This window comes from Rhinolophus sinicus, chromosome 13, assembly GCF_057876585.1.
Source record: "Rhinolophus sinicus isolate RSI-liver-muscle chromosome 13, RSI-T2T, whole genome shotgun sequence".
Taxonomy (NCBI): Eukaryota; Metazoa; Chordata; class Mammalia; order Chiroptera; family Rhinolophidae; genus Rhinolophus; species Rhinolophus sinicus.
This window is the reverse complement of record NC_142513.1, coordinates 60,267,633-60,290,421: the sequence shown is the minus strand read 5'-3', so window position 1 is coordinate 60,290,421 and position 22,789 is coordinate 60,267,633. Positions and strand designations below refer to the sequence as shown.

Genomic DNA, 22,789 nt, shown 5'->3' with positions numbered 1-22,789 from the left:
TAAGATCTTCTCTTTGTGTTTTCTCTGTGATGGGTCCTCTTTCGTTGAATCTACTCTGGATTTGTTGGGATTTTGGCATCTGTGGCCTGGTCTTTCGTCAGTCCTGGGAAATGTTCTTCCTGTATCACCTCTGCCCACTCTCCCTCCTGCCCTTCTGTAACTCCTTACACACTCATTGAGCTGACACACTCTGGTCTCATTTCTTAGCTTCTCTGACTTCTTTTCTATTATTGTATCTCTGCTACATGCTGGGTAGTATGTCTTCTGACCTACTAAGTTTTAACATTTTCATTTAGTATGTGTTCATTTCTCAACATTCAGTTATCTTCTGCTTCAAATTTTCTGTGTCACTTTTTATAGCTTCCTGTTTTTGCAGATATTTCCAAGCTTGTTTTGTCTTTTATTTCTTTACATGTAACAGGCATAACTGCTTTAAATTCACATCAGATAATTCCAGTCTGAGGAGCAGGCGGGTCTGGCTCTGCATCTCCCCGAGTTCCCACTTGCCACTGCTTGTCTCCCGTGGACTGGCAGCTGGGACTCAGTGCTGCCTGCTGCCCGTCAACAAGTATTAATATTTGCAGAGATTCCCTGAGGCCAAAGATGGAGGGTTTTCCTCTGGAAGGAGCTGTATTGTTTCCTTCAGGTACCTGAGAGTACTACCATCCATAACCCTTTAAACTAGATTCATGGCTTGAGTATCCCGACTACTTCATTGACATAAATTTGAATTACAAATCTCCCCAAGGGTCGGAACATAGGTTCTCCCCGCCATGATTCCCAAGGCTCACTGGCAACCAGCTGACCAAAGCCTTCAGCCTTTTGGCTCAGGAGAAACCAACAGGCTGGAGCTGGGGGTGGAGAGAAGGGAGCTGTGTTTGCATTGCCCTAGTTCCAGAATCTTTGAGCTGATCTTAAGGCTGCATATATACAAGGAGGCATTATAACAACACATCCTATGGTATAACATTTCATGAGGGTGCATTAAAGGAGATTTTATTATGTTTAGGTGACTTTAGCAGGCATAGTTTTGAGAGACTAAGAAAGCGAAGCCTAGATTATTAGATGACCAGGTTAGACAGTTAAACCAAAATGCAACACAGCACAAGGACAGCAATATTTTTCTTCAAATTAATTCAAAACCTTTGCTGGCTCTGAACTGAGATAAAATACCTTCTCATGCTGAATTGCAGTTGCATAATGAAGAAGTGGGTACATACCCGAGTAAAGCCAGCAGCGATGAGGGCCATTACAGATGACTCTTCTCTGTCTGCCCTTCGAAAGGACATAGCAAATGGTTAGACCGTTTAATCAATTACATCTCACCCTTCATTCACTCATTGAGGTAATACCATGACTGTCTTGTAATAAGTACTTTTTGATGAATTAGAATAATATTCAAATCAAAAGTATAAAGTTAAAAATAATTTGTTTTAGTTTCATGTGTAGCTTTTTGGCAGCATATATTAGTACCTGAAGTACAGAGGTTACACCAGCAGCCAGAACACAGGAGTAATCGTATCATCTATTTGATATGGAAACATTTTAATTTAAACTAAAGCCTTTCCTATTTTCTTCTGCCAGTCTATTAAAACAAAAAGCCCCAGAGGGAGGGTGAAACGGGTGAAGGGGATCAGCAGGATGGTGACAGAAGGAAACTCGAGCTTGGCAGGAAGCACATGCAGCATATAGAGATGGCGAGTTACAATGTTCTACCCCGGAACTTGTGTGTTATAAACCGGTGTGACTTCAATAAAAAAATAAACTCCCTTCTCCCCGCTAAAGCCTAGGAACATAGTTTAAAGGACACAGAAACATTTCTCCTACCTGTAAAAATATATAAGCCAAATCACATTTATTTGACTACTGCCCCTCCCCTAGGGCAGGATAAATACCTGCACCCTTTCCTTCCTTCCAATAGAAGGAGAAATGGAAGATCTCCCCCATTTATGTATAATTAACTCGTCGGAGGTATTTGGAAGGGCCTAGAAAGGTAACCACGAAAACATTCATGCTTTCAGGAATGGGGTGCTCTAGTGGTTTGCCTGTTTCTGAAGTGAAAGGCAGCCCAACATCACAAACTCAAGCACGTGGGTAGGAAGTCCCGCCATGAAGTTAACTGGCGAAGCAAAAGACAATAAAGAAGAAAGAAGAAAAGGCCAAGCTACAAAGGGGGACGCGGTCACAGCCTGCAAGCTGTCGTTCAGCCTTTGTGAAGAGCGAGCTTTACACTGACAGCTGCATTACGTTTCAAAAAAAATGACGCTTACCTGCGTACAACGCCAATAATGACTGTGTTTTCTGAGGATTTTGATGATCGAATAGACCTATTAAAAAACAAATTTTAAAATAAATTAAACAACACTCTTAAGAAAATAAATACACTTATACAATTTGGGTAGAACAATGAAAGTTGGGGGAGAGGCAGAAGGGAGAGCAAAAGCTTCCTTCCCAGTCTGGACTCACCTTCTTGGCTGATCTTTCTCCCTTTGGGGGACAAGCTCCTAATCAGTGGACTGTGGGGACCCTACCAGTGATGAAGGGTGGCTAACAGCTGGCTGAGGTGATGTGCTTTCGACTTGTGCTGGTCTTTGCTAACCTAGTGCTTTCGGGCGGATGGTGTTCCCTCCCCGGGCTTCCACGAGAGGGGTCACTTGTCTCTTCCACTCAAAGGGAGTGCGAGTCCCTGTGTGTTCCCACGTGGACGGCCCCAGTACAGTGGGATGAAGAACCCAAGGGTCGGTATTCCGAGTAGTAGAAACAAACTGTAACAATAAAAATTCAAAACTAGGAAATGCAAGGTATTCTTATCAGTCCCAAAGAAGAGACTCAACGCCTGACAGAAGGGTTAAGAAAGGAGACACTGATATTCCCCACAGGAGGGGGAGGCTTCCACGGGAATGAAATCAGCTCTCTGGAGAAACAGCTCCCCCAGGGGAGCCCAGGGAATGGAAACCCAGCCAAGAGATCAGAGAGAGCGGAAATAAACATGACACGGAGGAGCAGCAGAGGAAAAGAAACTGCTGCACTGGAGGACGCAACAGCTTGGAACTCATTTAAGACTGGGGGAAGAAGGCAGGGCTTGGAGAAGAGCCAGGCCCCAGGAAGGGGAGGAGCTGGGCCCCTGGACTGAAGGAAGACCCCTCCCCTGGGAGGGTGACTCAGAAGGAGGGGACCATGCTCACTGCCCAGCCAAGTCAGAGGTGTGCTGGCCTGATGGACAATGTGGCCAGGGAGGGACAGAGAACAGTGGACACTTACTGCCTTACGTCAGTTCCGTTAGTTCAAGAAACAGAACCACTTCTGAATCCCAGAACACAGAAAATGATTTGACTGACTATTTCCCAATTCTCCCAAGGATGATATACAACATGGCCAAGAGAGACATTAGTTAATCACATACAACGGATGCCTCAGTTTGGGCAAACTTTTCCTATAGAAGGCCGGAAAGCTAGGAAATAGTTCAGGCTTTGCAGGGCGTCCAGACTCACAGGGGCGCGGTTCTCACTGTGGCATGAAAACAGCCATAGTCAGTCCACACCTAAGTGAAGGGGTGACACGGTTCCCCTGTGCCCACCCCGCCTTAGGGCACGGGGTTGAATTTTCTCATGGAACTTGGGTTGAGAAAAGCTTAGAGTCTAATGATGGACGCAGACTAGATCTGGGGTAGAAAAGTGCCTCAGGGACGAAAAAGCAGCTCTAGGGACCAGGCAATCTCTCATGGGTCATGCGGCTCACACATCTCTCTCTGTCTCTCTCTCTCTCTCACACACACACATTTCTGCTTTTCCCAGTGTCCACTCCGCTCCTCCAGCTGCCATCGGCCTCTCCTCTCCAGAGGAAGCCAACCTAAAGGGCACTGCATGTCTCCACTGGAAGCGTCCTCTCGACAGCTCACTGTAGAGCTGGCCAATCCCCAGCCCAACCAGCAGCTCCCTGCCTGGAGAACAGCCAAGCTCGCTGTCCCAGAGAAGGGGCCATGGGAAGGGACGTCTAAGCTTTGGCGGGGTGACTGGCACGGCAGACACTCACGCACACAGGGCCCGTTCACTTGCCAAGCCTGCTGGCTAATCTTCACTCACCCTCGCACCAACCTTAAACAGGGAATGAGAGCATGGACTCACAAATGGCATTTCCATGACTTCTTAGGACGCTGTACTTATTCTTGCGTTTGTACTTCTAGTATATTACAAAGATTTAGAGGGAGAAAGGGCAAATTTAAGTACGCAGCCAGCCATCTCAAACCAGCTCTCGTTTTAGAAGAAAACCAGAGATCTGAGCGGAGCGCTGCCAAGCCGACGACCATGCAGGTGAGCTCAGCAAGGCCACCTGGCGATGGCCAACTCAGGCTGCCCAGCGAGCGCGGGCCCTGGACTGAGGACAGAGTGGGAGGGGAGACCGTTTCCTGGAGACAGGCCCATGCTGCACAGGAGGTGTGCCGCTGTGTAAAAAGCAGGGCGTACTCTTGACTTTTTCTGGTCTGGAAGAAGGAAGCACTGGCAAGGAAACAGAAGTGTCAAGAACCTGGGCTGAAAAATAAGACCTTTGACCTTCGAATTTATGAAAACTTAAGAAGAAATGACTTGGCATCGTCATCAGAAAGGCAGATTTCAAGAAATCAGAAAAAGCATGGGGCTGAGTCTTCAGAATGAGGCTCTGAGAGGCTGCGCGAGCACACGGGGGAGCTCTCAAAACCACGTGACCTGGTACGTGGCCAGGAATGGAGTTGGTTCTGCACAACAGAAATCCCCAAAGAATGGGAGTTGCACCAGACTTGTCTGTCTCACGGAAGATGTACAGAGATAGGCAGCCCAAGGCGGCCACGGCTCTCTCCGTCTTCTGTTTCTCTATTACTGTCTGCGTGGGGTGGCTTCCTCACGGTCCAAGAGACATGCTAAGCTCCAGCCACAGTCTCCACATTCCAGGCAGCAGGAAGAACAGCACGCACCCTCCCTTCAAGGATACTTTCCAGGGGATGCACATGACACTTGCGTTGGCCAGCTGAGAAAAGCCAGGGGAAGCAGGGTAATTTCTAGGGGGCCATATGCCCAGCTGAACGCTATTAGGGAAAGAGTAGAAGTGGGTATGGGGACAACTACCAGTCTCAAGACGCCTACACTAGGCAACTACAAATAATTCTGATGATGGTCTGACAAAACTGGAAAGAAAGGCCACAGAGCCCTTTAATGAGTTGAGTTTCACAAGAGCACAAAGCCATGGCTTGTACTTTGCCACTGTTCTCTCCGCCATGTGCAATAGTTTTAGACGGCGAAGAGTGTGACTCACAGCAGTGAAAAGGTCCTGCACCCCAACATGACAGCAGCCGGCACGCGGAGCTCCCGCCTGCGTCCGCGCTCCACACGCACTGGCTCTGTGATGCATGGCGGGCCTCACGCAGCGCTGGATCTCCTCCACCCACCTCCCTTTATGGAATCTTCCCTTCCTTACAGAGCCCCGCTCCTGTCGCACAAAGGACAACGTCTTCCTTTCTTCGGAGTGCCTTAGCTATCCTTCCCCCTCTCTAACCTGGCGGCTTGCTGCCGTCCCTTCTGTATCCTGTTCACTTGTCCTTGACCAGGGAGCAGAGTCTGCAGCCGAGGGGTTGGAGGAGTCTCCCCCACACCCCTCTGCTAGACCCCTGGCAGGAGTGACCTCACCCTCGTAGGTCTGGCCTGCAGATCAGGTCAGCGGGTGCAAGTTTGTGCTCAGAGAGCACGGCCAGCAGGCGGGCAGGGGTCTGCCACACAGAGCGGGCGCCTGGCCTGTGCTCCCCTTCTCTAAGCAAACCTGAGAACTGACGGAGTCTGTGGCTTTGAAACTGCCATCTGTAAAGGACTGTTTGCAGGCTCCCTGTGCCTCTGCCTTCTTACAACATGGTAGGAGAACCATGTCTCTGAGCATCTGCACCTGCTCCCGTCTCAGGCTTCCAACTGGAAGCAAGAAGGAAGGATGAAGGGGCAGCAGGGCTGGGGGTGGCCTCTGGGCAGCTCACGGCAGCGCTGGTGCTCGTGAGGCTGAGCGTCTCCTTCTCGGTCAGCACAAGTCCAGCGCCCGGGGCTAAGCAGGACACAGCGGGAGGGAGGGAAGCAAAGCCTCTTCCCATTTCCTTCCCTTAGGGCCTCTGGTATTTGAGCTTCGGGGACTGAAGTACACAGAGGACATTCCAGGACAGGCTTCTTGATTACTCCCCATGGTCCAAGAGATATGGTGGGGACCCGTGTCCCCCCGTTCTCCCAGCTTCTAACATATGAGTACCTATCATCTTAGCTTTGGTTTTTAATGACTGTGGTCAGTTTTTGTCTCTTTTGTTACCTTCAGAGTGTTTGACAGGAAGCTGGGAGGAGGCCCTGATACCAAGCCCGGGACAGCGTCTCCCTGGTGAACCTGCCTCAGCCCCTCTGCCTACCCCCTTCTCCAGCCGGTAGCCAAGCGACCTTCCATTCTGCTCTTGCCGCTCCTCTGCACAGAACACATCAGCGTCTCAAGTGCCCACGGGGTCAAGTCCAAAGCGTCTGGCTCAGCCCACGGGCCTCATGACCAGGCTCGTGCCTCCTGCCAGCCTCACTGAGCCTCCGCGTCCCATCCCTGCCTGGCCCAGCAGCCCGCTAACGCGGAGCAGAGGCCCGGACACATGCTGTGCCCTGGACCCAGAAAGTTTTCTCTGCCTTTTTTGCTCAGCCTTCAGGACTCAACCCCAAAGCTCTCGCGGACATGCAGGAGCCAGGACCCACGTCACCCGCTTGCCCTGCCAGCTAGAACCTTCCTCCTCAGAGGCAGAGCCACGTCTATCCCCTTATGTGGCTCTAACACCAAACACAGTGCAAGGTTGGTTCCTCAACTGGTAGGACCTGGAAATACCGCAGCCACAGCACGTCCGGCCTCGGCGAGGCACCTGATAAGGAGTGTAAGGAGTTCCAAACGTGAATGCTGATCATTGAGCCAAGTCAGCAAGTGATGAAAAAGCCTTCACAGGTGGTACTGGTTAGGTACCCCTAAAGGAGGAGGAAGGGGAGGCCAGGGCTCTGCCAGGCTAAGGTCATGTGAGCTGTGGAAGTCGGCGGAGAGAGAGCGCAAGCAGGCTCTCACGGAGGACAGCTGGAAAAGCTCCCTAAAGGAGGAGTCCAGAGTGGGCAGGCACCTTAAAGGGACGACCTGGAGGGAGCTAAAGCAGGGAGAGGCCAGAATCAAGATGACACCGACGTAGGAAAATAAACCAGGGCCTGCTCTTGTCTCTAGAAAACGCACTACCAATGGCAAAAGCCCCATGCGCCCCAATCCTCGACCAGCAGGACAGAGACGATGGGGTAGAACACAGCTGGGGAGAAGACCTGCGATTCTTGGCCAGGCCTGTGACACGGCCATCGGCATAGGAATGTGACCGGGGGCACCCGCAGAGGTCTGCTCTCTGGCAGCACAGGGGAGGTGACCTCTGCTTGCTCTGGTCCATCCACGCCGAGTGGACTCTCACGAGAGCTCTGACAGGAAGCACACTGGTGAGGCTGGAATAGGGAGCCCCGCTCTGCGGTGGTCTCAGCGCAGTGAGGAGGCGCCATTCAGGGAGACAATTCCCAGCCTGAAACGTTGGCAAGATGGGGAAGAGATTAGCCCTGGCCAGTGCCGTGGGCCTAATCTGGCCAGAGGCGCGCTCACCTGAAGGAAGGAGACCTTCTGGAGTCCAGCTTTCCCCTGGGAAATGCTGAGCCCCAGCAGAGGCTGGACGGAAGGTGGTGGGGACTTTGTAGAGGAAGCACCATGCGCAAAGGACCGTCTACGCTGCTCCAAACCACATGGTAAGCAACCCAGTTCACATTCCTTATTGTAAATTTGCATAAAATTTTATTCACTTCAATAAAAATTTCCTGAATGAACTAACCCTTTTTGTTTAGAATATTTCCACAGTGTGTAACAATAGTAGTTTCCTCCCTTAAAAGGTAGAGCATCATTTTGCGTTACATATATTTTACCACAATAAAAAAGTGGATCCTAACAACCACACCTTAACCTTTCTTTTGACAATACAGGACGACCCAGCAGAGTCAAGTACGAATTTCCGTCGTCCAGCACATACCTGCAGCTACGTTTGGGCCTGGACAAGGTGGGGAAAGAGGCCACGTTTTCCTTGGCATCTCATTCCCATTTCTGTTGGGCCCTTTACCGCCTCCCCCCTCCCCGGTACTTCTCCTGTCTTGCTGTACCCACCAAGACTACCAAGCACCACGGACCTCAGATAGTTTCTTCCGTTCCTCTGAGTGACATCCATCCAATGTCAGGAACAGAAGACTCTTAGAAACCAAATGTTCCATGTTTACAGCTGAGAAAATACATCCCAGAGACGTCAGAGTCGCCCAAGGGCAAGCAGCTGGGCAGGGTGAGAGCCGAGCGCAGGGTCCGGGCCACCCTCCACGATCCCTCACGGATGTGCCAAGTGACGGGCCAGGTAACACGTCAAACAAATCTGGGCTACAGTGACAGTGGCTTACTGCAATCAGCCAGACGGAAACCGGAGAAGAACTCAGACAGCAGGGCAGGTGCCAGGTGAAAGCCAGAGGGGAAGCTCTACTGGAAATGGATCAGGCTGGGTGAGCAACCTCATCTGACTACCCGCAAGGTGGGTCCTAACCACAAAGGTGACCTGTGCATGGAAATCACTATGTCTCTGCAAACAGTCTTTCAATTGCATGCCTTTCTCTTGTGATCTCCATTTTTTAACCCTTGTTATGTTTGCTTTAAATCTTTTCTATTTCCTAAAGGCAAGATTGTAAATGTTCTTAAAATTAATGTTATAAAATTTTATATTATATTAAAATGGTGATTCATCTTCCCCCAAATAAAATTTTCTATTAGGTAAAAATAGAAAATTTCACTTTCCTTTGCATCCATTAGCGGCACATAACTCTTTAAAAAGTTCTTTTCTTAGATTTATATCTGCTACCAAGAATTCTCTCATGCTATCGATATTCTGCAAGAATTCTAAACAAAGCACATTCACCTAACATTAGAAGACGCTTTTCAAACATCTGGAAAATTGTAATAACTTGTTGCAGTAATATGCCGGTGACAGTTAAGGTTAATTACATATTGGGGTTCATCTTAATTCTTAATGGTTCTCATTCGTATTTTCTTACCATTTTAAGCAAAGCAAAGCAAAGCAAAAGAGATAAAGCTCAGAGATAGAAATAATGAAGTTCTAATGCAATGTCTTGTTCTTTTTACACGCGTGGAAGGCCACTTAAAAGACGCTGAGTTTAACTTAACGTATCTCTGGGTTGCATTATTGTCACAAATGCCGGTGGGACCCTGTAGGTCCGAGTGTCAGGCTTACCTGCACAGCGCGTCTGCATCCAGCTGCCGGGGATTTCTGTGGTCTATTATGATGATGTCATGCTGTTTGGCCAGGAAACAGGCAAGGACAGCCTGAGGCTCCTTAGTGACTGTACATTTAAACCCTGCTTTTTCACACGCCCTACAGAATCCGCGACACTGGTTATCTTCTTTGGTAAACACTAAAAGTACCTGGATCAAAAAAGCGTAAACACTTTTTTTTTTTTTTTTTAAAGGTGTTAGAATTTCATTTCTTAAGCCACAGAAAACTCCTAAGTGTTTTAAGGCAGGTACACAAATAATCTGTGAACATAACCTGTTGCTACAAATCCTTCTTCTCAGGGACATTTCCCCTCAGCTCCCGGACGATGGTGCTATGCTAGCTGCTCTTAGGCTACAAGTCCAAGTACATGGGTCACATACTTCTGCTCAGAACCCACTGGCAGAACTCAACAAACGCCTGATCAAGCACTTTATCTTGAAACTACATTAATTAAACCACACAAATATTTATTTTAATTAAAAGTTAACTAGGTAAGTCCTTGATGGCAAATGCTAATATTTCGGTCAAACTCCTAGAATACATAATACTTTAAATAACGTATTTAAACGTTTTGACTCAAGATTTTCTGTAATTCCTCCAAGTTAAAAAAATTGACTTTGATGATAAGAGAGGAGATTTAAAGTTGACCCAAATGTTACACTTCCAACCCTGCCAGTTAAGTGACACAGGTGCAAGGGGCCTCTGCCCAGGGTGGCAGCTGGCTGTGCCCAGGCCTGGCCGGCTCAGGCAAGGCCTGGGTCTGCTGCTTCTCCCCGTCCAGCCGGGCCCCAGCCAGACCTGGTACAAGAGCCAACTGCTCCATTCCCTTAGACGCAGACTGACTCATAGGGGCAACGGTGGAAAGGGAGGGGTGGGGCAGCCAGTGAGACAGAGGCTGCAGAGCCGACAGAAACCCTGTCCCCCAGTGCTTGGTTCCCCTAAGTTTACCCACACGCACAAATCCCACAAATGCAGAGAACGAAGAGAGCACATCTCTGCGTCTGTGTGCAGGAAACATCAAATAAGTTCGGAGCTAAGTTTCAATTGGTTATTTTCTCTAATATTTTGGATTAAACAATTTATAGGTATTTCTTCCCTGATAGAGCTGATTCAGAAACACAGGGGAAAACATGCTTTTACTTCTTTTATATTGGAAAACTTCAAACCTCAGAAAAGCTGTGAATGACAACGAACGCTAGGAGACCTTTCTTCCAGTTTCATCAGTTGTTAAAATTTTGCCACCTTTGCTCACTTTCCTGTCGCCCTACACACACACACACACACTACACTTTCTCTATTGCTGAACCTCTTCAAGTAGGTTGCAGATGTTTCTGCAACTCTAAATGCCTCAGTGTGCCTTTCTAAGAAAAGTGCATTCTTTTCCGTAACGACAGTACCGCTCCTGTTTTCTGAAATACGAGACTACTTTCCATGTGTAACTTTAGGCCCTCGCCCTGCCCTCTGTAAAGAAAATCAACATGTGAAAATCACAGCATGGTTATTATTACCTGGAGTTGATCTGTTTGGAATTTCATGGGGCCAAACTGCACATCTGCTACTGCTACCTACAAGAAAGAGATTTGCTTAAGCATTTTTTTTTAAAGTAAGCTTGCTTAAAATTTTCTCTCCAATCATAGCCACAGAAGTGCAATTTCGACTCTAGAGAAAAATTACATAAAGTAAATGGCTATTAGAGGAATCCCAGGAAAGGTGGAGAGCAGGGAGGGAAATAAAACGAGTGGGGTCCCGGCTTCACTTTTCCTAGCGGTGTGTGACTTTCAGTGAATTTCTCAACCTCCTTCAGCCTCAATTTCTCATTTGTCCTAAAGATCCAATGAGACTACAATATAAAGAGCCCACAAAGATTAGACACTGAATGAACACGGGTTCCTCCCATGCCTAGTCTTTCTTCCCCTCATGAACAATGAAACCTTACATCTAAAATGGCACAGAAATAACGAAATCCAGCAGTCGGAGCCATGGGACCTCAGCCAAAGAAACCTCTTTGAGAAATAGTTGGCACTTTCGTACACTGGGCACCATGCTGAGCGCTGAACGCACGTTGTTACCTCGATCAATCTTCACAGCAACGTGGTCAGGGTTCTCAGTTGGAAAACTGAGGTTCCGAGGACTTTGTTTCAGGCCACACAGCCAGCCAGTGGCAGCTGGGATCCCACTGACCAGTCTGTTTAGTTCTATAACCTGGGCTGCAAACCCAGGGCCGCTGGAAGGTTTGGGCGGTCTGTGTGCTGCACAAAGGAGCCCAAGGGAGGGAGACTGTGGGGCTGAAATCCAGCACCCAGGGATGAACCCTGGCACTGAGTCACTACCCAGAGGAAGAGACACGGTCTGCAGTTTCCCTGGAAACACTGTATGTGCTGAAGGCATCGCTCCCTCCGCTGGGCCTCTGTGATGGGGTGACTCCATCCCTAGAACACAGCAGTGGAAGAAGTGGACCTGTGAGCCTCCCCACGAGACGCTGCTCAGCGGCTGCCCGCTTCCAGCCTCCCCCTCAGGAGGGACCCAGCCCACTGTAAACACAGGAACGAAACTTGCTCAGGGATGGGGGAAGGCTGCGTATATTTTTAAGTTGATGTCTACTAACCATGGGACACTGGCTCAATTTCTGATTCACTCGGTGGCAGTTTCGTCTCTCCGGAGGCCTAAGAGGAAAGCGGGTCACCTCTATTCCAGACCTTAGACGGAAGAGGGGGCCCCTGCGGCAGGGCGGGAGGGCGGGGAGAACAGACTCCCACGGCACCCTCCAGCCAGAGCTGTGTAGCTGCAGGCTGGCCTCATGGTGAGAGGAATGGCTGGATCCCAAGGCCAGAACCTCTGAGGGAAGACGATTCAAGAGAGTCGTATAAGGGAGGGCAGGTTTATCTAATCACATTCCCACAGCACAGAGGTCAGCAAGAGGCACCGAGAGGACCGCTCTGAACTACGAGTTTTCTGTTGGTTTTTGTGAACAAAGGTTCAAGCAATGAATGAAGGAAAGAACAAGGGCTGGTATAGGACTACTGCTTTGGAGAACGCAATGGCACTCCCAGGAGAAAGACAGAGAAGGAAGAAAACGACAGGAAAAAGAAAGAGAAGGGAACAGGATACTGCTAAATGTTTCTCAGAGACAAAATTCGTCGTCTTCCATCTTTTTGTCATGACAAGAATTAAGTCAGTAAGGTTTCAAGTCACTACGTTTCAGAAAGTCAGCAGTACAAAATTAAGGAAACCAGGAAAAGAAACAGAAAGGTGAAGGCAATAAATCATAAAATTTGTAAACGGTAATGACTAGCATTATTTTAAAAAATACATGTGTGTGTATAGTGTTGGTTACAAGCTGAGGGACAAAAGCACAGCTGGCTCAGGGCCAAAGCCTCATCCCTTCTGGGAAAACAACTCTGCACACACGGTCTGCACCGAAAATGGTGAAATAACTTAACTTTTACAGACCAACGACGGCAGAACAAACTTACAAAAGGAACTCACCATTGCACTACTTTTAAGAAACAAAAGAAGCCATAGATTAATTTTTTAAGGATTATGAATTTCACCTCGCTATAATTTTAGCAATATCATTTTAAAACATCCCTGTCTCGGCACTTCTGTTTTACCACTGGACACTCACTTTATTTACTTAGCAAGACTGCATTTTAACCCTACATCCTGTCTCTGGGGTACATCCGGCTCTCAGGACCTCTATCCAGCCGTGTCCCAGCAGAGCCGGACAACTCCTTACCACGGCCCCCCCAAAATAACCGCCACCAGGAAACCTGATGACATTACTCAGTGAGCGGACGTCAGCACTGGGCCCGAAAGAGTAAACAACTCCACAGCGGCTCTGGGTTGGGGATAGAACCACTGGGACGCTCGTGTTTGTCCTTTCTCTGTGTATGAAAATCAGAGACTGACCTAAGGCTTCAGGTCACCGTCCTCTCAATGTCTATTTTTCACATGAAAATTTAGCGGAAAATAGTCATTTTCCAATCAGTTTTGGTAACACAGCTTTGATTTCATCTGTCAGCTTCAAAAGCAGCTGATATTTTTAATACAGAAAGAACAGTGTACTCACCGAATGACATGGGTAATTAACACGAGTTGAATTGAAGCTCTTGAATTTTTAAATGATGTATTTATTAAGATTTATTGTTTTAAAAAGATTGTAAGTTCGGCTATCAGATAAGGATGACGTCTAGTTGTGCTTTAATATTTTAAAGTAATTTGGTTTGTAAATGTGGCTGACAGAAACATGAAATAAATTATTAGAAGCTTTGATGAACCACGTATCGGATTTCTTTTGTTTGCCTAGCGGACCGAACACCATTTAGATGGGACTCTAGAGGCAGAGTGACTAGGTTTTGAATCTTGATCACGGCTGGGAGCGGGAGAGGGATGAGACGTAATTCTAGCCTGTGTACAATTCCTACTCCCCGACCCTCCCTCTCCTGCCTGCTGTTTTTTCATCCGAAGCTCATGGTCACCACTCACCACAATGCATCTTTGTTATTTATCTTTGTTGTCTGTCTCTCCCACTAGAATGTAAGTTCTGTGAAAACGGGGATTTACCTGCTTTATTCATTACTCTACTTCCAGTACCCAAAACAGTGCCTGGCATGTGGCAGGCATTCAAAAACTTATCTTTGAATGAATGTTTACTCGACGGCTAATCTTTTTGAATCCACCATTTATCTAGAAATCATACTCATACCAGATTATACATGTATGTGTGTATCTAATACAGCACTTCCAGTTTTCATAAAGGAAGGAAGGAATCTTATGAAAAGCCTAAGCACGAGGAACCACAAAAGAATCATGTGATCTCTCTCCTTTCTCTACAACCCCTTTATTAGAGACACAAAGTTATGCTGGGATCGATTTCCATTAATTGTGTACAAACCTATATAGTAAAGAATTATAGTGAAGACGTAAATCAGATTTTGTCCTGAGCTGTGCTCTCTCCCAGGTGGTCTCCATACAACCAACGGCCATCATCTCTCTCTCTCTGGGCAGAGTGGTCACTTATCAAAAGGACAGAGCCCGAAGATGAGTCAGTTGTTAGGTGGGAAGAGAAACTTAACGCAGACACGTGTGGCCCACTCACAACGAGGTTATCAGCCAAGCACAGAGCGACGTACCAGGAGTGAGAAGAACCCATGCCTAAGCCTGGCCCCGAGCAGGCGGGGAGAACAGAAACAACACATGGTGCACTTTTAATAGAGAAAGTGCCTACTATGTGCTAAATACTCTGCTCCCGATCGTACTGAAACACAATTTAGTTTTTCCTCTGTAAGTAAGGTGAGCTCGTTAACTCCATTCTATTGATGAAGGACCTGCGGCTCTGAGCAGAATGGTTGAATAGCTGGAAAGTGGCAATGGGTGGGGGTTGGGACCCAAATAACAGGGATTTCATTCCCGTGGTCTTTTCATGCGCCACTGAGAACCTACAATCACCTGACCCTAACATGCATCTAGCCGACATAAGCCCAAGAACCCGGAAAGCAGGATTCGCCCCTTCGACACATCTTTGTTGAGCATCCACTATATATGAAACAGTTTCCTCGACACTGGCATTGAGCAGAGAACAAGACAATATCTCCATCTAACAGGGAGAATCAAGACTCAGAGTCAAGGAAGGCCCCTCTGAGGCTGCAATGACGGCGAGATCTGAATGATGAGGAGGAGCCGGCAGGACAGGGATGGAAGCAGCAGCACCGGGCAGAGGGAACAGGGCGGGCGCTGGAGGAAAGGAAGGGAAAGAGGGCAGATGCTCTCACGGCGAGGCAGGCGCCACAAGATGCAGGGCTCTCTGAGCCACAAGAGACTCGGGTTTCATTCCACTTTCAGGAAAAGCCCCTAGAGAGTTTTATACGAGGAAACGATATGATCTGAGTTTTGTTTTTTAAAGACACCTTTGGCTACCTGTGGGCAGTGGGAGGACGAGAACAGAGGCGAGGAGACCAGTACGGAAGCCTCCACAGTAGTGTTCCAAGCGAGAGAGGGCAGCAGCTTGGCCGAGCAGCTTCCAGGGAGGTGAGCGTGAGGACGTGGGGTGTGTTTTGGAGGCAGAGTAATCAGGACTCACTGATGGATGGGACACAATCAAATCCACTGGTTACTAGACTGGAGTTCTGCTACGTGACTTGAGGTTTTATGGCAGCGTTACATGGAAATTTGGGGTTCTGCAAGGCACCTCGGAGGAGCTGGTGTGGGTCGGCTGGGTCCTTTCCAGGTCTACCCACAAGATGGCACCAAGACATACTGGACGCAAAGCTTCACCTGCTTTCCCTGGTTCTTCTCCCAGGGCAGGGAAAGTACGCCCTACACCCACCCCCACTGTCCTAGTCTGTTTCCTCCCCTCACCTGTTCCTAATTTTCCCTTCAGTCAATATAAACAGCAAATATGTACAAGGAGACTTTTACATGTTACCCCAACCAAACACCAAAATCGAGTCACATACTGGGATAAAACCGTTCGGGTCCTTTCTTTCCAGACCCAGAGCATAGGGCAAACAATGGTGTCTGGATTAAATGAGCTGTGTACAGAGCAGTCTTAGATTTATAGTGCAGTTGAGAGGGAAGGACGGAGGTTTCCCTTGCACCCCAGGCCACACGGGCACAGCCTGCCCCCCCACCACCGTCACTCACCAGACAGGCAGTTTGTACTAAGGGTGAAGCTCCACTGAGACACCATCGTTACCTCAAGCCCATCGTCTGCCTGAGGGTTCACTCTAGGTGTGTGCATTCTGTGGGTCTGGACAAATGGCGAATGACACACATCCATCATTAAAATGTCACGCAGAGCATTTCCACTGCCCTAAAACTCCTCTGTGGTCTGCCTGTCATCTCCCCGCAAACCCCACCCCTGGCCACCACTGATCATGTTACTGTCTCCATTGTTTTGCCTTTTCCAGACTGTCATATACCGTGTTTCCCTGAAAATAAGACCGGATCTCATGTTATTTTTTGCTCCAAAAGACGCATTAGGGCTTGTGTTCAGGGGATGTCATCCTGAAAAATCATGCTAGGGCTTATTTTCCGGTTAGGTCTTATTTTCAGAGAAACACGGTAGTTGGAATCATACAAGGATGTAGCCCTTTCAGATGGGCTTCACTCACTTAACAACATGCACTTAAGTTTCCTCCACGTCTTTCCACGGCTTGAGAGCTCATTTCTTCTTAGTGATGAATAATATTCCATTGTCTGGATGGACCACCGTTTATTTATCCACTCACCTACTGAAGGACATCTTAGGGGCTTCCAGGTTCTAGCAACTATGAATAGAGCGGTTATAAATATCCTTGTGCAGGTTTCTGTGTGAATATAAGTTTTCAACTCCTTAGGGTAAATACCAAGGAGAGCAAATGCTTGATCGTATCTTAAGAGTATTTAGTTTTGTAGGAACCTGCCAAACTGTCTTCCAGAGTGACTGCGCCATTCTGGATTTCCCCCAGCACTATGGGCAAGTTCCTGTGGCTTCACGTTCTCGCCAGCACTGGGGCTGTCCGGGGTCCAGATTCTGGCCATGTGAAGAGATGGGTGAGGGTATCTTATTGTTTTAAGTTACGTTTCCCTGGTGACATATGATGTGGAGCATCTTCTCACATGCTTAGTTGCCATCTGTGTATCTTCTTTGTGAGATACCTGCTAAGGTCTTTGGCCCATTTTTAATCCAGTTGCTCATTTCCTTACTGAGTTTTGATGAGTTCTTTGCATAGCTTATACAACATTCCTTTATCAGATGTGTCTTTTACAAACATTTTTTCCCAGTCTGTGGCTTGTCTTCTAGTTCTCTTGATGTTGTCTTTGACAGAGCAGGAACTTTTAGTCTTAATGAAGTCTAGCTCATCGATTACTTCTTTCATGGATCTCATCTTTGGTATTATATCTAAAAAGACATCATTATACTCAAGAGCATCTAGGTTTTCTCCTGTTATCTTCTAGGATTTTCATAGTTTCATATTTTACTTTTAGGTCTATGATCCATTTTTAGATTAATTTTTGTAAAGTGTTAGATCTAAATTCATTATTTTGCATGTGGATGTCCAGTTGCTCCAACACCATTTGTTGAAGAGACTAGCTGTGCTCCATTGTGTCGCCTTTGCTCCTTTGTCACAGATCAGTTCACTATATTTATGGGGGTCTCTTTCTGGGTTCTCTATTCAGTTCCACGATCTATTTGTCTAGGTACTGTCAGTCATCCAGTTTTGTTCTCCTTTAATAGTGTGTTGGCTATTCTGGGTCTTTTGCCTGGCCATGTAAATGTTAGAATCAGTTGTCACTGATGGCTACCAGATCGGAGGGGTGTTGGGGTGCAGGGTGAAAAGGGTGAAGGGATTAAGAAATACAAATTGGTAGTTATAAAATAGTCATGGGGATGTAAAGTAGAGTATAGGGGATACAGTCAATAATATTGTAATAACCATGCACACGTAGGTCTATGTAGAAAATCTGAAACAATCGACAGAACTGGAATAAGCAATTATAGCAAGGTTGCAGTATTCAAGGCTAATATACAAAAGCCAATTGCTTTCCATATATTCTAACAATGAACAAGTGGAATTTGAAATGAACACAATTTCGTTTACATTAGCACCCCCAAAAATAAGCTAATTACTTAGGTATAAATCTAACAAAATATGTACAAGATTTATATGAGGAAAACTACAAAACTGATGAGCAAAATCAAAGGAGAACTAAGTAAATGGGGAGATATTCCATGTTTGTGGATAGGAAAACTCGTGTTGTCAAGCTGTCATTTCTTCTCAGTTTGATCTATAAATTCAATGCAATCCCAATCAAATCCCAGCAAGTTACGCATACAGACCACGTTGTCTGTAAACAAAGACCGTTTCATGTCTTGCTGCTCAATGTGTATACCTTTTATTTCTTTTCCTTCCCTCACTGCATTAGCAGCACTTCCCGGAAGATGTTAAAAAGGAGTGAGTGATGGGAGAGGACATGTACCTACACTTAGCAGGAAAGCTCTGACTTCCTCAACATTAAGTATGACGTTAGCTGTGGGCTTTGGGTGGATGTTCTTTATCAGACAGTTTGAGGACGTTCCCCTCTGTTCCTAGTTTACTGAGCGCTTTAGTCATGAATGGGATTTGGATTTAGTCCACTGCCTTTTCTGCATCGACAGATAGAATCATGAGATTTTCCTTTCTTAGTCTATTGATGTGATGAATTATATTTTAATTGATTTTTTAATGTCGAACCAGCCTTGCTTTCTAGGATAAATACCACTGGGTTGTGGTATATACTTATTTTATACTTTTTAATTTGATTTGCTAATATTTTGTTGGGAATTTTTGCATCTACATTCCTGAGATATGGGTCTATAGTTTTGTTATGTCTTCCTGGAGAGCTGATCTCTTTACCATTATATAGTACCCTTCTCTACCCGACAACGTTTCTGACTTTGAAGTCTGCTCTGTCTGAAATTAATACAGCGAATCTTGCTTGCTTTTAATTAGTGTTAGCATGATGTATCTTCCTCCATCCATTTACCTTTTCCCCCCATCCATTTACTTTTAATGTATATGTGTCTTTATATTTAAAGTGGGTTTCTTATAGACAACATTTCCCCCCTGATATTTACTGTGGCAATCTGGTCAAGCTCTTGGAGGTAAACCTCAAATACGGGGAGGTCCCTCCCAGGTGAGAGTCCCCCTGGAGATCTTTAACTCAGAGTTGTCTGCACTGAGCCGCCAGCAATTCGTCAATTAAAATTCAGGGTTTCCTACTCCGGCCCTGGTCCCTGAAGAGGTTTCCACTCATGAGTGGACTCCCTGTATTTGCCTCTCTCTCAAATGTTGGGGCAACAGTTTGCACTGGGTCTTCCCCTCTCATAGATTTAAGATGAGCTGTTGATTTTTCACTCTGCTCAGCTTTTTACTTGATGTTAAGACAGAGTGTTGACTTCTAAGCTTCTTACACACAGAACCGGAAACCGGAAGTCAATATATTTTCCACAAAATGATATGCAGGAAGTCTCAAATTACAATCCAAGCATACTTGTTAGAACAGCATAGTCGTCAATAACTGCATGAGCATTTTGGAAAGCGTGCAGTAACCAGGGGGATGTGCCTCTCGGAAGCTGCTGGTGCAGCGAGGGCATCCCAGCACCATCCTCCCGGGGCCACTCTCTGGCGGGTTACAGGAGGGGAGGCAAACCGCCCTTGTTAGCATGCTCAAAGGCACTGCTTCTTAATAACCATATGTTTGGTAAGCATCGTACGTCATAACATACTACACTGTGACTGATGCAGTGTTTTACTAAAGCTTCAGTTATTTATGCAGTGCTTTACTAAGCTTTGGGAAATAGGTTCAGGGTTCTGAGTTTACTTACAATAAACCATAATTTTTCCCATTTAAAATGGTAAGAAATGACTCCTGGTTGAAATTTACACTTAGAGCATGTGATGTCCGTTACTGAGGGTAAGCCAGAAATGCCTGCACTTGCATACCCAATAATAGACAATTTGACGTCTAGTTACAAACATCTGTATACGGGGCCATGTGCAAGGACGTCTGCCCAGGGTTATGCTCAGCGGCAGTGACTTGCAAGTAACATGGCTCATCTAACTGAGGGGCTCCTATGTGTTGGATCTTAAACACATACGCTAAGTGAAAAAAGTAAGAAACAGAAGGAAATCTGTGATACCATATCATGTACATAATTAAAAACAAGCACATAAATGCATAGTTTATAGTAATGCATAAAAACAAAAGCACACACATTAAATGTCTTAGAATGGTTACATTTGGTAGGCAGGGAGGGAAAGGCAGTGGAGAATCAGATAAAAATACGCCAGACAACAAAGGAGAGGAACCTTGGGAGGTAAGCAAGAATTTCTTAAACACAAAAAGCACTAACTATAAAAGAAAATATTGATAAATGAGATTTTTAAATTAAGAACTTCTGTTCATCAAAAGACCCTAGTAAGAGAATGAAAAGGTAAGCCACAGAATGGGAGAAGGTATTTGCAAAACATACAGCCAAGAAAGGACTCAGATTCATAATACATAAAGAATGCCTGAAGAGCATTAAGAAAACCTGACTGGAAAGAGCCTTGCACAGGCAGACCATGCCAATATGCTAAGAACTGAGAAGGACAACTGAACCCTCTGCATCGGAATTCAGTGAGAAGAAAGGAAGCAAACCAACAATTTCTAAGTTCTAACAATTTTATAAGGATGTGTGTAAGCAGGAAACTTGAATAGATATTTTAAATTGTATAAAACATATAAACAGATGTCATTGACTAAAGTCTCTTCCATTATAAGACAGTTCTTGAGAGAAAATGGAAAAAGAAGCATCTGCGTCTACAATTTCTATATCTACGGGGGAAATGAGTTACTTATGCAACTACTACACAGTAGAAAGCTTTGTCTCCATAGAGATTATGACACAACTGATTTAGGCCTTAAATTAGAATATTCCTATTTGAATGGAGAAATGATCTTTTTGTCTAAATGAATAGTGTATTCAGTGTGAGTAAAAGCTCTACACATCTGCTGATATCATTTCCTCTTCACTTCAGTAATAATAATGAGAACACATCCACACAAGTCCTAAAAAGGAATTCAGACCCCCAAAATTTCACAAGTGCCCGAAAATATATAGGGAATGACAGTTTTTCAACAGGATGTACAAAAATACTGACCGTAAAGAACTAACAAAACATTTAAAATATCTTTCTGCTCACTTCACATCTATTACACTTAGACACCCTCTTGTACTAAGTGTCTGAACAGCAAGACAAAAGCCGGTTGTCTTGCTCGTCATTACCACCTGAATGCAACAAACAGGCTGTGTGCTGCGAGGGGGGTTGGGGTGCATGAGGAAGGCATGAAATTATTCACCCAAAGCCCCAAACCACCAGAATGTTAAGTTTCAGCAGGAGTGAAACGGCCGGTCCATCAATACAGTACATGTACAGCCCTTGGGGGGCCGCGTGGCCCCTGATGAGCCTGGACCCCCCGAGATGTCACCCAAGGCTCCTGCAGGGCTTGAAGCCTGAGCTCCAACTCCCCCCACTCAGAAGCCCTCACTGCTGTGCTGCGGCCACGGGGCTCACAGCCTGGCACACTCGGCTTTCTTCCTCTTCTCCCCTAACTCCTCCTCGTCTTTGAGGACTCAGGCGCGGGGAAGCTCCACCTGTGCCTCTGGCCCCAACCTCCATCTGGATGAGGTGCCACGCCTGCGTGCTCCCAAGGGGTCCTGGGTTTCTCTGCATCACAGCAGAAATATCGTCACCTGTTTCCTCTACCAGACTGTTTCTGATTCTATTCACTTCCATAAAACTGGAACCCCAAAAAGCACAGTGCTCAGTAAATGCTGAATGAACCCATTACTGAATAAATGCCATCCCCCACACTGCCCCGTGTTTTGATAATAAATATTCATTCCTAAAGGAAATACGTAAGAAAAAAGGACGAACAATCCCTGTTGTTAAAGTAGAATGAAGATTGGCTAGATTACCTCAGTCTATTACAAATCATTCTGTTCTTTTTCTCATTTCACAGTGAAGTCTTTCTAGCTGAATGGATAGTCTATCTCGTTCTCAAAGGTCTCCAAAGAAATGATGCAATCTTTAATTCTGTTACAGTTGAGTATATCCCCAGTTAACCAAATAGTCAAAGAAAGTTCTGTGTAATTAGATTCTCGCCTGTTGTTACTGTGGGCATTTTGGCTCCCCATAGCAATTGCTATTTTCAACCACATTTTCTTTAGATATCATAGAAAGTGCCTGACCGCCTTTGAAAAACTGTTTCCCATTTAAATGATAACATAAAATAGTAAGTGAAACACAGCATTGGTTTTGAGCACACATAACTGAATCTGAAAGGAAGCATGATGCACAAAAAACATTCATCCAGTTCCATCAAAGACACAATTTCCATATTAAATTGTTAGGATATCACCATGTGATTTTGTTTTATAAAAAAAAAAAAAAAGCAAAAATATTTTGGAGATGAATAGTAAATTTTGAACATCTAAAAAAACTTAAAATATCTTTACAAATCAAGCTGAACAAACTTGAATTTTATCATGCTGATTTAGTAGTGTAAGAAAAGTTTACTGATGAAGAGTTATTAGAAATGGAGAAAGTATCAAACATACATGGCAGTGATAAGGAATAAATCGAAAACACGACGTTATAATTACCCTCGGAAAATGAAATCAGGGCAAACCATTTCTGCAAGCTGCTGGTTTCACATGTTAATTTTTCCTACGCTTTCAGTAAACAAGTGGCTGAAGGGCCTGGGGAAACACAGGTTCCCAGCACCCTCAGGGACACTTCAGAGCAGGTCCACGGACACCAGCCTTTGGGTTTAGGGTCCCCCTGAATCCAGCATGACCTTATCTATTGACATCTGCAAAGACATATAAGGTCCAATTCTGAGGTTCCAGTGGACATT

General features: G+C 45.9%; 1 protein-coding gene across 4 annotated transcripts in view; it reads right to left on the bottom strand.

Annotated features, from left to right (window-relative positions):
* PDE8A (phosphodiesterase 8A) overlaps nucleotides 1-22,789 on the bottom strand; it is a 108,502-nt gene that overhangs the window by 34,305 nt on the left and 51,408 nt on the right. For 3 of the 4 annotated variants that reach the window (XM_019743465.3, XM_019743463.3, XM_019743464.3), the window contains exons 2-5: nucleotides 10,873-10,929; nucleotides 9,323-9,513; nucleotides 2,271-2,327; nucleotides 1,221-1,275 (exon numbers count right to left, since the gene is read on the bottom strand). In XM_019743465.3, coding sequence (XP_019599024.2) covers nucleotides 1,221-1,275; nucleotides 2,271-2,327; nucleotides 9,323-9,513; nucleotides 10,873-10,899 — 330 coding nt within the window. In that variant the 5' untranslated portion in view covers nucleotides 10,900-10,929. The remainder of the gene's footprint in view (nucleotides 1-1,220; nucleotides 1,276-2,270; nucleotides 2,328-9,322; nucleotides 9,514-10,872; nucleotides 10,930-22,789) is intronic. The other variant, XM_019743466.3, reaches the window with a different exon arrangement.